The 17,761-nt window shown below is 41.5% G+C and overlaps 1 protein-coding gene across 2 annotated transcripts in view; it reads left to right on the top strand.

Moving 5' to 3' along the window:
* The window catches only part of TBC1D12 (TBC1 domain family member 12), a 168,690-nt gene that overhangs the window by 97,997 nt on the left and 52,932 nt on the right, over nucleotides 1-17,761 (top strand). For both annotated transcript variants that reach the window (XM_089687782.1, XM_089687783.1), the window contains one exon: nucleotides 8,378-8,493. In XM_089687782.1, the coding sequence (XP_089543908.1) occupies nucleotides 8,378-8,493 (116 nt within the window). The remainder of the gene's footprint in view (nucleotides 1-8,377; nucleotides 8,494-17,761) is intronic.

Here is a 17,761-nt window from a genome sequence, read left to right as displayed (position 1 = left end):
TCAGCGCTTTACAATATAACAGGAGACAATACAGCAACAATACAGTTCAATACAAGAGGGTTAGGAGGGCCTGATCCTGGGAGCTTACAATCTAAGAGGTATGTGAAAGACCAGGATGTACTAGGCCACTAGTGCTCGCCAGTTCACCAAAAGGTAGCGTGGCACTAGTACTGGCATTCGTCTGCATATGACAGTCATCAAAATTTACTTACAAGTGCTAACAGAGATCAGGCCTGATTCTGCCAACACTGCGGTTTTGTGTACAATGTATCAAGTGACAGTGACCTACTGACACTACACTTCCTGGGGGAGAAGGGGGGGTAAGCCTAGGGGCTAAACGCAGGTGCCGGGGCTGATCCTGCTAAAGCTGCATTTTTGGGGGCGCTATACTAATGTGAACACTGGTATAGTGTTGATCTGGTCAAAGATATTGATCCGTTCAGACACTATACTAGCAATGGAGGTTTATTGAGTATGAGCGTCTTCCTGGCAATCAAGGGGTTAAATTTGACTACTGATGCTATCTGGGAGGGGGTGTGAAAACCATGGGAGCGCTAATTACGTGTGTGTGTGTGTGTGTGTGTGTATGTATATGTATATATATATGTGTATATATGTATGTGTATGTATATATATATATATATATATGTATGTATATATTTAGTTTTTTTGTGCACCCGTGCCACCCTGTAGCAGTATTTCTGCTATAGGGTGGTCAGGAAGCAGTTACAGAAGTGGTTTGTGTTGCATCGCTGCGGTACTTTAACTGACAATTGCGTGGTCATGCAACGCTGCACCTAAATGAAATTTACATCTTTTTTCCCCCACAAATTTTAGCTCTCTTTCGGTGGTATTTGATTGCCTGTGCGGTTTTTATTTTTTTGCACTATATAATAAAAAAAAAAAGGCTGCCAATTTTGAGAAAAAAAAAATATTTTGGATTATTTGCTATAAAACATGTCCAGTAAAAATCAAATTTGTCATAAATTTCGGCCAAAATGTATTCTGCGACATGTCTTTGCTGAAAAAAAATCCCAATACGTGTAAATTAATTGGTTTACGTGAAAGTTATAGCGTTTATAAATGGCGGTGTATATATACTGGAATTTAATTTTTTTTTTTTTTTTATACTAATAATGGAGGCGATGAGCGACTTATGGCGGGACTGCGGTGGACATTCTGACACTGGGGGGGAACTGACTTGGGGTCACTGACATCCGCAGTGACACCAATAGAGTGATCAGTGAAGAAAAAAAACACTGACACTGTACTAATGGCATTGGGGAGGAAGGGGTTAACATTTTTAGGCAATCAAAGGGTTAACTGTGCAGCCTTCCTCTCTGTCACTGTTTGCAGTAATCGCTGGGCTCTGGCGGGTAATCACCAGCCATTTGTGTGTTTATTAAAAGTCAGCAGCTACATAAACTGTCAGCAGTGTCGGTATTCAGGCACAGATTTTGTGGATTACATTATATTTGACATACCTTAGATTGTACACCCCTTGAGGGTTAGGGACTGATGTGAATGTACAATATATATGTGTAAAGCGCTGCGTAAATTGATGGCGCTATATAAGTACCTGAAATAAATAAATACGCTTTTATGGGTATTTTGCACACACTCCTTTAGCATGTTTATATTTGAGATGTGGCTTTAGCTCCCCCTATAGAGTTTTTAATTTCACATGGTGATTACTGATAACTTCAGGGAGGCATCTTAGTCACTGTTTTTGATTCCAAACATTATATTTTTAGTGTGGGGTTTTTTTGTATATATTTGCATATTTTAATACTCACCTATGTTCTTATTTTAAGCTTTTGCTCTGTCCACTGCCCTATATTTCCTGTTTCAGGGTTGCTCCTTTTCTCTTGCAGTGTCCAATGAAGCCACCCTTGGATGCGGGGTTTAGGGTCGTGTCTCCATACACTGTGCACATAAATAGAAACACATAGCCCCGTAGCCTGGGATGGTAGGGCACTCCACTGCTCTTTCCTTCTCTCCCCTCCCTTCTCTGGCTGCACTGTATTCTGATGGGGAGACCCCGCTATTAGAGTAAATAGCGTGTGCAGGAGATGTGGGAATCTTGTCAGGATTTTTTATTTCTTTCAACTTGCTGGTTGAACAACAAAAAACTGTATATCCAGCTTTAGGGAGAAGTGTTTGGAAAGGTGACTGAGGAGTAATGTAATTGAGGCACAACGCACTATTTAAATTATTTTTTTCCCTGGAGTTGGCTTTAACAAATTAAATGATTCAACAGTCTTAGGCTGGCTGTATATTATATAATTGTCTTGTACAATTATCCTTTAGATTTATCAAAACTATATGAGGCTAAACCTAAACATTTTCGATTTGTATGCAAGCAGGCAGACTCTTGCACTACATAGTTGAAGGTAGCTCTAATCTTTAAATAAGAATTGTAAAATGTATGGCCAGCCTTAATCTGTCTTTTTTTCGCTACAAGTCTACTAGACTGGAAAGCCGACTTTGCAGTCTTGAATAGCCCAAATCCTTGTGTTATGAGCAGATAGCTCAGGAAACTGAACCAAAAATAACAAGTCTTGGTAATGCTGACACTTGCCCTATTGATTCATGGGAAGTGTGAATTTTAATAAGTCCACTTTGGAGGATGCTTAGTGCTTCCATTTCACAATTTGGAATCCGTTATAAAGACAATGTATAATGTGCTATAAATACTAATAATATTAGGAAACCTTTAACAATAAACTTTGGCAGAATTCCCAGAAAGTTGTTATAGCAACTACTTGATTATGGAAACAATGTATGCTAGAGACATATTTTGCAACATACCATGCAGGAAACACTACATATTTTTTAATTACAGTGGCTGTTTGATCCAAAGAAATAAAAACAGACTGCTAGGAAGTGGGTTTGTTTTTTTTTTTCTTGTCCAGTCTGTCCAGGTCAGGGGTCCTGCATCCCCCTAGAGGAGAATGAAAACAACTCCTCCTACAAGCTTTAACCAGTGCTCTTCTAGACACTGATAGAAGTCACAAGACTGCTCTAACTGCTGATAAGAAAAGGTATTTAGCAGTTTATATTTACTAAAATAATTGCATTTCCATGTTCTTTGTATTGTGGGAGACCAGATATAGTGAATGCAGGGTCCTGGGTTTAGTAACACTTTAATCTTGGCAGTGTCCACAGGCGGAAGGTATGCATATTTTTGCATAGTTGCATTGGTCCAACTTGGACCAATGTAAGTATGTATTTGTCATTCCTGGCCACTTCTTATGGAAGCTGTAAAACGCTGCAGTAGGCACCGCTACTACACTACTTCCGGGTCCTGTGGCAAACGGATGCCCTGCTGCTTTGTGAACACAGGAGGTCACTTGCCCAGCACGAGCACTATTCAGAAGAACTCCTTTGCATTTTCTCAGTGAATGCAAAGTGTTCTCTGTTGGATGAAGTGTAGAGGTGGGGGCATTAATGTCATGATCATTTTCACCAGACCGGCTTTCTTTTCAATATTTCTACTGTTTAAGTATGTATTTTTTTTATGACTGGTCATAAATAACCCATTAAACCAGGTAAGAGGGGGAAAAAAGATAAAGTTCCTTTAAAAAAACTAAAGCACTTAAGACTTAATTCTAAATAGAAGATTTTACCTATGGTAACTACTATTTTATACATTTGTGAATGACATTGCATAATCAGTCGTTGCTTGAGTTCCCCACTAAATTCAAGCAATACATCAAGAGCCAATTTCTTATTTATATAAATGAATATGTGCATGAAGAAATGAGAACAGTTTGTTTCTTTTGAAAGAGCTAGCAGTAGAAGAAATTCCTTTTTTATTTTATTTTTTTCAAATATGAAAGTAAAATTGCTTTGATGTACATCATAGAAATGTATGTTCTTTGGAAAAAAGTCTTTATTTTAGTTTGCGAAGTATGGAAGTGACTGTGTTTTAGATGGTATGCCAGTTGTGGTGGTATAATTTCATAATTTTATGAGCTTAAAACACAAAGAATTACCGTATTTTTCGCTCCATAAGACGCACCTGACCATAAGACGCACCTAGGTTTTAGAGGCAGAAAACAGGGGGAAAAAAATTCTGAACTAATGGACTGCAGACATAGTAGAGGAGATGCCCAGAGACTGCGGACAGCGCAGGGATGCCCAGAGACTGCGGACAGCACAGGGATGCCCAGAGACTGCGGACAGCACAGGGATGCCCAGAGACTGCGGACAGCACAGGGATGCCCAGAGACTGCGGACAGCACAGGGATGCCCAGAGACTGCGGACAGCACAGGGATGCCCAGAGACTGCGGACAGCACAGGGATGCCCAGAGACTGCGGACAGCACAGGGATGCCCAGAGACTGCGGACAGCACAGGGATGCCCAGAGACTGCGGACAGCACAGGGATGCCCAGAGACTGCGGACAGTACAGGAGATGACTGCTGACCTTTGGGGAGGGAGGGGGAGCGGGTACCTGAATTTGACAGGTACCCGCTCTTACTTCCGCAGAGTTTTTTTTTTTTATCTTACCTGTTCCTCTATCCAGCCGCGCGCTGTCTTCCCGGCTTCTGTAGTGTGGGTGCTCGGCGGACAGCCGGATGCCCAGTGCGCATGCGCGAGAAGCGCTGCGCTTTGTGATTGGTCCGGCGGCTTCTGGGATCTGTCATGTGTCCCAGGTACCGCCTTACCATTCACAAAGAGCACCGCTTCTTGCGCATGCACACTTGGGACCCGGCTGTCACGCACGCTATAGAAGCCGGGAAGACAGCGCGCCGCTGGATAGAGGAACAGGTAAGGTCCCACTGCAGAGCTGAGCGGCCGGCCCGGTATTCTGACACGGCGGCGGTGGAAATACGGGACCGGCCGCTCTATATTCGCTCCATAAGACGCACTGACATTTTCCCCCCTTTTTTGGGGGAAAAAAAGTGCGTCTTATGGAGCGAAAAATACGATAATCAAAACTAGTACATTCAAGTTAATCTAGTGGAAGGCAGAAATCCTTTTAAAGTATGGTGTAATTTACTTTAAACCAACGATGGTTATTTCTTCTTCCTTTCAAAAATTCTTCAAACGTTTCTTTTCTTTTTTTTTGTTTGCTATATCCGCTTCAATTAGTTTTGGTAAAAGGCTGATTACATATAAATAATGTGCATTAGTGGTGCACCGAAATAAAAATTCGGGTGCCGAAACCCATACCGAAAATTCATAATACATGTGGCCGTTAACCGAACCAAAACCAAAATGTCTGCGTATGTGGGGGTGGGGAGGCTTCATTTTTTTTTTGCGTTTTTTTTTTTTTTTTCTACTTTCATGTATATTTTTATATTTTTTTTAACTTGATTTTATTGCTATCACATAGGGGACCAATATGTCCCCTATGTCCCTTATGTGATAGCATATGAGTGACATGTCCTCTTTGTAGGTGGAGGTGTTGGGGGGGGGGGGGGGGGTGTAGTGTGTGCAAGGAGGGGAGCATTGTATACAGAGAAGCTTCCTCACTGGCTGTCACTATATGTCGGTGCCGGCTTTTTTTTTTCTTCACTATAGCTCACAGAATTAGCCGTCACTTTCCCCGGAGCTAAAGGAAACTTTTTTTCTTTTATCTCTGGAAATAAACTAAAAGGAAACTTTGTTTCTTTTAGCTGGGGGAAAGTGACAGAAGAAAAAAAAGCCTGTAATTACATTTAAAAACCAATTACATTTAAAAACTGGCACTGACATATAGTGACAGCCAGTCGCTGTATACACTGCTCCTCTCCTGCCTTTCTCAGCCGCCCCTTCACATCTGCAGTACACAGTCTCCTGTATTGGCTAAATTTTTCCTATCGGCAAAATGCCATCTGTTAGCAGCCCATCCAAATGACTCCACTAACTCCATTAGAAAAAAAATAAATGTACCCATATTTGCAGCAAAACCAAAAAATGTGCATTTGTGATTTGCAATTAAGCCTGTAATGCATTGCAACTGTGGTCAGTTAGCGAGCTGGCAAAAGTGTGTGTGGTACTCTCAGTATGTAAATAGTGCAGCTGTGCGGACAAAGTCTTACGCAGCTATGCAAAATTCAAAAGTGATAGCTGCCATGGGGAAGATAAACCATATAAATGCTGCGCTACATTCAAATTAAAGTGAATGTGGAATCCAATGACACAAATCCAATATAGTGACAATAATATAGAAATAAATATATAAGTGCTTGATGATAACAAAAATCATCAAATCAAACACCCAAAAGATGAAAAAACAAAAACTTAAATCTATACGCATGTGCATAAATTACACATACATATAGTTACATCATACGTGCAAATGTGAAGTGAAATAATAATTACTTATCAAGCGCAAAAAAAGTCAGCCCTGATGAAGTCACGTGATATTGTGACGTAACGCGTCGGCGTAAGCGCGGTGACGTATTTCCGGCGTGGCGGCCATCTTGGTACACCTGTTATTCAGCTGTACACCCAACAAACACAGATATATCCTCATCTGAGAGCATGAGGGTCTCATGTGGACTGGCTGCTATGTAAGTGGAATTTTTTACCAACAAGTTTTATGTTCCTATGTTCCTATGGTATAATAAATATGCTACACTATGGGAGGATTCCTCTTTTTGTTCTGAGAGATTGATATTTCATCTATACCTGGAGAAGAGTTTGAGTGGGAATATTGAATTCTGAAAAGCGTTTCTGGAGTGCTGTGGTGCCTGGAGGATCTGTGAGAGGGATCCATTATTGCTCTTTGATCCGCAAGGGTCGAAGTGATGAGGTGAGAGGCTAATCCAGAAGGTGGTTGGATTCACAAGTTCTATCTACACTCAGATACCTGCACGATTTGTTTCACCTGTGGTCACTTTATAGTATCATTGGAAACACCGTTTACATTTTTTCACCTTTAATATTTATATATTGGACTTTTTTTGCGCTTGATAAGTAATTATTATTTCACTTCACATTTGCACGTATGATGTAACTATATGTATGTGTAATTTATGCACATGCGTATAGATTTAAGTTTTTGTTTTTTCATCTTTTGGGTGTTTGATTTGATGATTTTTGTTATCATCAAGCACTTATATATTTATTTCTATATTATTGTCACTATATTGGATTTGTGTCATTGGATTCCACATTCACTTTAATTTGAATGTAGCGCAGCATTTATATGGTTTATATTCACTTGATCACTGGTATATGATTTAATGCTAGCAGCTGTTTGGGGTTCATATATTTAATTTGTTTAATTGTTTAAACACAATATTTGGAGCGCAGGAGGGTCACACCACTATTGCCATGGGGAAGAACTACTCCTGCACACTGTCGGGAAAGGGGGAGGGGTGCTCATCCTGATCTAAAAGGTGGAGCTAGCCTTTAATGCAATGCGTGTCAACACGCACCGTAATGTGTGTTCTAAATATGACGTGTTTCTTCCAATCACAGTCCAGTGAAAACGGCTAGCAAACGTCCGAGTGTCCAAGGTAATTTAATACTAAAATTGATTCATAGCAGAATAGAGCCAACACATTTACAGGGCTGAACAACTCCCCCGCCCCTCCTTCTTCAGGTCTTAAGAGTTCTCACTGCTTAATTGAACTCAGGTGAGCAGATGGCAAATAAAACTGCACTGTGACTTGCTGCTTGGAAAGTTTCAGAAGGATAGGTTACCCCAGTGTTGGTGAATGCAGCAAAGGACTGCATCGACAATGCTGCTGTCCAAAGGTGTCTTTGTTACTCCTCTATCCAGTGTGGAGACCCTCTAAAACAGAATGTTAGTTTCTATGCTGAAAAAAGTCATTTTTCTGTCACTTACATTTATCAGGGCCTCACCCTGTATCCTGGGAAAGCTACTTTACCCAGTGCATTTCTGGGAATGTTTGTGTATACACTGCATTTTTTTTAATTCTGCCTGGAGTTCGGCTCTAAATCTGTGCCTTCTTTAACGCAAGAAATTTTCAGCTGTGAAACCATGCAGGGCATTGCAGTGTCTTGACCTTTTTCTCTGTTGCCAGTTAACCTAATTCATTTAAGAGCAAATGCTTAAGTACAGCCTCTTTGCTTATTGGCAGTAAACCTAAAAAGAAGAAAACAAAAAAAGAAAGACAAATATGGGTGGGTAGGGCAGTCCAGGCTCACAAGCAAGCATGAGTTTTCTCAGTGTTATTGTATGTTAGTTGGGTCATTTTGTCCACATTTGATTTTGTGAGAGTCTTTATTTCTAACAGAAAATATATATATATTTTTATTAATTAAAATTACAGTTTGTCGTGAAAATGGTCCCAAATTTATATTGCTGTTATAGCAGTAAAAAGTTTTAAACCATTAATATTACTCTTAAGCAAATCTTGATGTGGGCTAGAAGAGGGAAATACATTTTAAAGTGTTTTTTCTTTTCTTTCAGGAATATGAAACGCGTACAGGGAGGGTATGTAAAGTTCCAGCGCAATCTACAAGACGTAAAAAATTTGAATTTGAGCCACTCTCTACAACGGCTCTTATATTAGAGGATCGACCTGCGTAAGTACAAATCTGTGCACTGCTGCTTTATAATAGGAAATGTGAACATTTTCTTTCTGTGAAATATAAACACTGGTTTGTTTAACCCTTTCCAGATGGCAATTTGCAGATTAATTTCCCCTGTGCTGAGGGTACGTTGGTGGGTTCTCCATTTAACAGCTAGCAGCCTACACTGTACAGCTGCTAACTTTCAGACTAGGCTGTCACTGTCCATTGACTATTCAGAACCAATCAATGGTTCTTATGCTGGTTATGATATTGTGGTCATATGCACTATGGAGGCTTTATTCACAAAATAAGCCATCAGTATGTGGGTGGCAGCGTACCTCTGTTAATACTTTTAATATAATTGTCAAATACAATGAAAATTAAAGTGTGTGTATATGTAATAGGATATATATACACAGTATCTCACAGAAGTGAGTCAACCCCTCACATTTTTGTCAATATTTTATTTTATCTTTTCATGTGACAACACTGAAGAAATGACACTTTGCTACAATGTAAAGTAGTGAGTGTAAAGCTTGTATAACATTATAAATTTGTTGTCCCCTCAAAATAACTCAACACACAGCCATTAGCATCTAAACTGCTGACAACAAAAGTGAGTACACCCCCTAAGTGAAAATGTCCAAATTGGGCCTAAATTTGGGGTTATCACTCTCTCATACTGGTCGCTTAAAGTTCAGCATGGCACCTCATGGCAAAGAACTCTGAGGATCTGAAAAAAAGAATTGCTGCTCTACATAAAGATGGGTTAGACTAGAAGAAGATTGCCAAGACCCTGAAACTGAGCTGCAGCACGGTGGCCAAGACCATACAGTGGTTTAACAGGACAAGTTCCACTCACAACAGGCCTCGCCATGGTCGACCAAAGAAGTTGCGTGCACGTGCTCAGCGTCATATGCAGAAGTTGTCTTTGGGAAATAGACGTATGAGTGCTGCCAGCATTGCTGCAGAGGTTGAAGCGGTGGGGGTCAGTCTGTGAGTGCTCAGACCATACGCTGCATCAAATTGGTCTGCGTGGCTGTCGATCCAGAAGAAAGCCTCTGCTAAAGATGATGTACAAGAAAGCCCGCAAACAGTTTGCTGAAGACGAGCAGCCTAAGGACATGGATTACTGGAACCATGTCCTGTGGTCTGATGAGACCAAGATAAACTGATTTGGTTCAGATGGTGTCAAGCGTGTGTGGCGGCAACCAGGTGAGGAGCACAAAGACGAGTGTGTCTTGCCTACAGTCAAGCATGGTGGTGGGATTATCATGGTCTGGGACTGTATGACTGCTGCCAGAACTGGGGAGCTACAGTTCATTGAGGGAACCGTGAATGCCAACATGTACTGTGACATACTGAAGCAGAGCATGATCCCCTCCCTTCGGAGACTGGGCCGCAGGGCAGTATTCAAACATAACGACCCCAAACACAATTCCAAGGCGACCACTGCCTTGCTAAAGAAGCTGAGGGTAAAGGTGATGGACTGGCCAAGCATGCCTCCAGACCTAAACCCTATTGAGCAACTGTGGGACATCCTCAAACGGAAGGTGAAGGAGTGCAAGGTCTCTAACATCCACCAGCTTTGTGATGTCGTCATGGAGGAGTAGAAGAGGACTCCAGTGGCAACCTGTGAAGCTCTGGTGAACTCAATACCCAAGAGGGTTAAGGCAGTGCTGGAAAATATAGGTGGCCATACAAAATATTGACACTTTGGGCCCAATTTGAACATTTTCATTTAGGTGTACTCCCTTTTGTTGCCAGCGGTTTAGAAACCCAGAAAATTGTAGCAATTACAAATGCTTAGACATTCTCATGTTTATTTCTTTTGTTTTGGATTTGTTTCTCCACAAAAGTGTAGAAATAAAAAGCCAAATCTGACACTTTACATGCAAAACCCCCAAAATGGACTGGACAAAATTATTGGGACCCTCAATTTAATATTTGGTAGCACATTCCAATTGCTGTTTTGAGGTCTCTCCACAGGTGCTCTATGGGAGTGAGATCTGGACTCATTTCTGGCCAGTTCAGTACTCTCCAGCGCTTTGTCTGAAACCATTTCTGGGTGCTTTTCAAGTCATTGTCCTGTTGTAAGACCCATGACCTCTGATGGAGACCCAACCTTCTGACACTGGGCCCTACATTGCACCTCAGAATTCTTTGGTAGTCTTCAGATTTCATAGTGCCATGCACATGGTCAAGACATCCAGTGCCTGAAGCAGCAAAGCAACCCCAAAACATCAGTGAACGTACAGCATGTTTGACTTTAGGGGCTATATTCTTTTCTTTAAGGCCTCATTTAATTTTTTGAAAACATTTGAATGATGTGCCTTGCCAAAGAGCTGTAATTATTTAGTCTGTTCACAGCACATTCTCCCAAAATGATTTTGGCTTCCCCAGATACGTTTTGGCAAACTCCAATCTGGATTTTTAATGTTTCTGTGTCAGCAGTGGGGTCCTCCTGGGTCTCTTACCATAGTGCCCCTTTTCATTCAGATTGCGACATATAGTGTTAGCTGACACAGTTATACCCTGTGCTTGAAGGTCAGCTGGGATTTGTCTGGAAGTTGATCAAGGTTCTTTAGCCACCATTCGAACAAAATTTCTTTGCTATTTTTTATCAATTCACTTCTGTCCACGCCCAGGGAGATTAGTTAGAGTGCCATGGGCATTAAACGTCTTGACAATGTTGCGCACTTCTTGACAATGTTGCGCACAGTGGACACAGGAACATTAAGACCTCTGGAGATTGACTTGTAACCTTGAGATTGTCCATGCTTTTTCACAATTTTTCTCAAATCCTCAGACAATTCTTTGCTGCTCTTTCTCTTCTCCATGCTCCATGTGGCACACAGAGACACAACAGAAAGGTTGAGTCAATTTTTCACCATTTTAACTGGTTGCCGGTGTGATTTCTATATTGTCAGCACCTGTTAATTGATACAGGTGAGTTTAATTACAAATTACAGGAGCATCACAAACTTGGAATGCAACTATTTCTTACATTTTTGAGAAGGTGCCAATCATTTTGTCCAGTCTATTTTTGGGGTTTTGTGTGTAATGTGTCAGATTTGGCTTTGTTTCTCCTCTTTTTATGTCATACTAATACAAACAAAAGAAGTAAACATGAGAATGCCTAAACATTTATAATTGCAACAATTTTCTGGGCAAAGTGGTGCATCACCTGACGGAAATGCTGTGGTGTCAATATTTTTGGCCGTGTGTGTGTGTGTGTGTGTGTGTGTGTGTGTGTGTGTGTGTGTGTGTATATATATGTGTGTGTGTGTATATACAGTTGTGACCAAAATTATTCAACCCCCACTGAAATTGAGTGTTTTGGCCAGTTTGACATTGCTTTTGATCATTCAGTCATCTTGCTTACATTTACATTAAAGAGGCACTTGTAGGTCAGACAAATATAACATAACAGTTATAATGAAATAACCACAAATGTCTTTTCTGTGCTCACAGCATTATCAGTTTTATTCAACCCCCAAGTGACATTCAATCTTAGTACTTAGTACAGCATCCTTTTACAGTTATAACAGCTTTTAAACGTGAAGCATAGCTTGACACAAGTGTCTTGCAGCGATCTACGGGTATCTTCGCCCATTCTTCATGGGCAAAGGCCTCCAGTTCAGTCACATTCTTAGGCTTGCGCACTGCAACTGCTTTCTTTAAGTCCCACCAGAGGTTCTCAATCGGATTTAAGTCTGGTGACTGCGATGGCCACTCCAAAATGTTCCAGCCTTTCCTCTGCAACCATGCTCTAGTGGACTTGGAGGTATGCTTGGGATCATTGTCCTGTTGAAAGGTCCAACGTCTCCCAAGCCTCAGGTGTGTGACGGACTGCATCACGTTTCCATCCAATATCTCCTGGTACTGAAGAGAATTCATGGTACCTTGCACACGCTGAAGCTTCCCTGTACCTGCAGAAGCAAAACAGCCCCAAAGCATGATTGACCCTCCACCATGCTTCACAGTAGGCAAGGTGTTCTTTTCATCATAGGCCTTGTTCTTCCTCCTCCAAACATAGCGTTGATCCATGGGCCCAAACAGTTCTAATTTTGTTTCATCAGTCCACAGAACACTATCCCACAACTTTTGTGGTTTGTCCACATGGCTTTTGGCATACTGCAGTCGACTCTTCTTATTCTTTGGAGACAGCAAGGGGGTACGCCTGGGAGTTCTGGCACGGAGGCCTTCATTACGCAGTGTGCGTCTTATTGTCTGGGCTGAAACTTCTGTACCCACATCTGACAAATCTTTTCTCAGTTCCTCAGCAGTCACACGGGGACTTCTCTCCACTCTACGCTTCAGGTAGCGCACAGCAGTCGAAGTCAGCATCTTCTTTCTGCCACGACCAGGTAGCGTTTCAACAGTGCCCTTTGCCTTGAATTTGCGAATGATGCTTCCTAAGGTGTCTCTTGGTATGTTTAACATCTTTGCAATCTTCTTATAGCCATTGCCCTTCCTGTGAAGAGAAATCACCTCTTCTCTTGTCTTCCTGGACCATTCTCTTGCCTTCACCATGTTTGTAACCACACCAGTAAATGTCTAGAAGGAGCTGAGTATCACAGTCATTTTAAAGCTGCCTAATTGGTGCTTATTATGCTTGATTGCTGCTCGGTGACATCCACAGGTGTTTTCAATACCTGATGGAAAGCACCTGTATGAACCTCTGTTCTTCAGAGTGGTAGTCTTTAAGGGGTTGAATAATTGTGGCAATGAAGAAACCACATAAGAACCATTTACTACTGTATTACATAAACAATTGATGTCATTTTAGTTGCATTTGGGTAGTTACAACGTCCTTGTAGGATTTGATTCTGAATACAATTCCAAATGTACACTATAGTCCCTAAACCCCTTTACAGCATTGGGGGTTGAATAATTTTGGTCACAACTGTATATATATATATATGTGTGTGTGTGTGTGTGTGTGTGTATATATTTATATATCTCCCACAGAAGTTAACCGCTTGCCGCCCTGCCACTGTGTATATACGTGTGCAGGGCGGCAGTGGAGCGCAAAACCACGTTTTAAAACGGGTTCCGCGCTCCCGACACTTTCGCCGGCAGGGGGCGCGCGCGTGCGCTCCCGCCGACCCGCGGGTGACACTATTTGATCCAGGAGGGATCAATCATTAGATTTCAGCCAGTGATTTCTGGCTGAAATCACATGATCGGTCCCTGTCCTATCCTGTCCTGTGTTGACATACACAGGGCAGGATATGATGTCATTCTTCTCTGCCTGGGCACATTCCGTTCCAGACAGAGAAGAAGACATCCAAAAAGTGAGTACACAAGCACTACACTACAGTTAAAACACTCTAGGACACATTTAACCCCCTGATCGCCCCCCCCCCCCCTCCAGTTAACCCTTCACTGCCCTGTCACCAGTGTTACTGATCAGTGAAGCGATTTTTACTGATCAGTGTCGCTGGCGACTTCCGATAGAGTTAGCGCCCCTCCCAGATAGCGCCAGATTGCCCGCCAGTACACCAGTAATCCCGTTTAACCCCTTGATCGCCCCCCCCCCTCCAGTTAAACCCTTCACTACCCTGTCACCCAGTGTCACTGATCAGTGAACCAATTTTTACTGATCACTGTATCAGTGTCGCTGGCGACTTCCGATAGAGTTAGCGCCCCTCCCAGATAGCGCCAGATTGCCCGCCAGTACACCAGTAATCCCGTTTAACCCCTTGATCACCCCCCCCCTCCTCCAGTTAACCCCTTCCCTGCCCTGTCACCAGTGTCACTGATCAGTGAACCAAGTTTTACTGATCACTGTATCAGTGTCGCTGGCGACTTCCGATAGTGTTAGCGCCCCTCCCAGATAGTGCCAGTTTGCCCGCTAGTGCACCAGAAATCCCATTTAACCCCTTGATCGCCCCCCCCCCAGTTAACCCCTTCACTGCCCTGTCACCAGTGTCATTGATTACAGTGAACAGATTTTTACTGATCACTGTATTAGTGTCACTGGTGACTTCCGATAGTGTTAGCGCCCCTCCTAGATAGCGCCAGTTTGCCCGCTAATGCACGGGATTTTTTTTACCAAAAACATGTAGCAGAATACATTTTGGCTTAAATTTATGACTAACTTTGAGTTTACGATATATTTTTTATAGCTGAAAGTAGAAAATATTGTTTTTTTTCAAAATTTTTGTGGTTTTTTTGTTTATAGCGCAAAAAATAAAAAGCGCACAGGTGATCAAATACCACCAAAAGAAAGCTCTATTTGTGTGAAAAAAAGGACGTAAATTTCGTTTGGGTACAGCATTGCATGACCGTGCAATTATCATTTGAATTAGTGCAGCGCTGTATAGCAAAAAAAGGCATACATTACAGCATCTATACGATAGTTTGTAGACGCTATAACTTTCACACAAAGCAATCAATATACACTTATTGGGATTTTTTTTACCAAAAACATGTAGCAGAATACATTTTGGCTTAAATTTATGACTAACTTTGAGTTTACGATATATTTTTTATAGCTGAAAGTAGAAAATATTGTTTTTTTTCAAAATTTTTGTGGTTTTTTTGTTTATAGCGCAAAAAATAAAAAGCGCACAGGTGATCAAATACCACCAAAAGAAAGCTCTATTTGTGTGAAAAAAAGGACGTAAATTTTGTTTGGGTACAGCATTGCATGACCGCGCAATTATCATTTGAATTAGTGCAGCGCCAAACAGCAAAAAAAGGCCTGGTCATTAAGGGGGGTAAATCCTCAGGGGCTCAAGTGGTTAAAGCAGCATAAGAGAAATGACTTGCCTTCAGTGTGATGCATCCCTTGTGCTGCTGTGTCCTGGGTTAGCAGAAATCTTCCTTCTCTGTTGTGGTGGGGGTTAGCTGTGGTAGCACAAGTAGCTGTGAAAGGTGCTCATGAAGACTGCCTGACTATGCCTGCCTTTTCCACCCAGCTCTGCTGTTCATAAAAGCCAGTACATCTTCTAGCTTCTATGACAGAAATGTTATCTATGAATGGAGGATGGGGAGATGATTGAAAAGTAAACAGGCTTTAATAAAGCCGTATTCCAAATAAACCTATAACAATATACACTCACTGGCCACTTTATTAGAAACACCTTGCTAGTACTGGGTTGGACCCCCTTTTGCCTTCCGAACTGATTTAATTCTTTGTGGCAAAGATTCAACAAGGTGTTGGAAACACCTCAGGGATTTGTGTCCATATTGACATGATAACATCACGCAGTTGCTGCAGATTTGTTGGCTGCATATCCATGATGCGAATCTCCCATTCCACCACATCCCAAAGGTGGCCTATTGGATTGAGATCTGGTGACTGTGGAGACCATTGGAGTACAGTTCAAGAAACCAGTATGAGATGATTTGAGCTTTGTGACATTGTGCATTTAGGGATGCACATGGTCAGCAACAACAGGCAGGCTGTGGCATTTAAACGATCCTCAATTGGTACAAAGGGGCCTAGAGTGTGCCAAGAAAATATTCCCCACACCATTACACCACCACAGATTTGGTACAAGGCAGAATGGATCAATGCTTTCATGTTGTTGTAGCCTCTGTTTACTATTAGCTGACAGGAGTTGCACCTGGTGTGGTCTTCTGCTGCTGTAGCCCATCTGCTTTAAGGTTCAATGTGTTGTGCATTCAGAGATGGTATTCTGCATACCTTGGTTGTAACGAGTAGTTATTTGAGTTACTGTTGCCTTTCTATTATCTCAAACCAGTCTGCCTATTCTCCTCTGACATCAAGGCTTGGCTGCTCACTGGATATTTACTCTTTTTTGGACCATTCTCTGTAAACCCTAGAGCTGGTTGTGTGTAAAAATCCCAGTAGTCCAGAAGTTTTGTTTTTTTTTAAATACTCAAACACATCTGGCATGAACAACCATGTTATGTTCAAAGTCTGTTAAAACCCTTTTCTTCCTTATTCTGATGCTCTGAACGTCAGCAAGTCATCTTCACCACGTCTAGATGCCTAAATGCATTGAGTTGCTCCCATGTGATTGGCTGATTAGCAATTTATGTTACCAAGCAATTGAACATGTGTACCTAATAGAGGCCAGTGAGTGTATCAACACTATTTAAGTATAGTGACGTTAACTAGTGCATGCTGATGCTGCCAATTTTGTTGCTGGGCATCAATTACCTCTGTCCCCAAAAGAGTTCGATATATTTAAATTTAGTCCTCCCAAGACTGATGATTTCATTTTTGGTAGATGCTGGAGAATTACCCACATATTGACTTTGCCGCATCTCTCAGGGGTTTTGGTGTGATCTGTGTTTGTATTCCTGGGTCTAAACACTTGCTGTTATCATTAGAATCTGTACACATATGTGTACTTTTCTATACACCTATGTAGAGGGCCATTTTCACCCCTAATGGAAGTCACAGGTGTTCTACGGCAGGCTACATCCCATGGTTGTACACTAGGGGATGCACTTGGAGATCTGGGTAGCTATGCACCTGTCATTGATATAACCCTTTTGCTGCCAGAGCCATTTTACGTTTTTAGCACACGTTTAAAAAAATTATTTTAGACTTGAAGATTACATAAAACCCCTAAACATTATATAAGAAGCATTATATATTTTCTGAAAGCAGATACCATAAAGACAAAATAGTGATAGTTCCAATTATTTGTTACATTAGTGAAATGGTTCAAGAAATGCAAAATGTCGGTAAAAAAATACATTAAAGCAGAAGTATAGGCAAAACGTGTGGTTTTTGTGTTTTTGTGTTTGTTTTTTTTTTCATTTTGAACAGAGTTAAGGGGGAAGGTTATAACCCCTGTCTGGTTAAACAGGCTGCCTGCAGGTAGCTGCATGAAACATGTTTACCTTCTGTGGGAATGAGTAAGTTTGCTATAAAAGAGAATGCATCAGGAAGTTTCTGCAACAAGCTTAGGTGAACAGGAACACCCAGAACTATCAGATGGACAGAAACAATAAAGCTGAGCACCAGCTTGCTGGAAAAATAAAAATCTATCTACAAGATCTGGTTGTTAGAGAGCATGGGCTGGCTCACCCCATCAGACCTTGCATGCAATTAAAATATTATTTTGTGGTGAAAGACCCTTTAGTCTGTCCACCAACTGCCATTTGTTAGGGCTTGCCTTTGAAGTGAACGGCTTCTTATGTTTGAATGGCCTCTGCAGCCATTATTGGGTGGTCTTACCATATTTCATAGAAGCAGGCAGCGGGAAGAGTGAGACTTCTTTGTTTGCTTTTGTAATAACAGTAGTACATGTGGAGACAGGATACTGATCTAAAATGTAAAATGATGAAA

The sequence above is a fragment of the Staurois parvus genome, unplaced genomic scaffold (genome assembly GCF_062004578.1).
Source record: "Staurois parvus isolate SC_StPar_1 unplaced genomic scaffold, SC_StPar_1.0 ptg000437l, whole genome shotgun sequence".
Lineage (NCBI taxonomy): Eukaryota > Metazoa > Chordata > Amphibia > Anura > Ranidae > Staurois > Staurois parvus.
The sequence above is the reverse complement of the archived record's forward strand: the minus strand, read 5'-3'. Positions and strand labels throughout refer to the sequence as shown.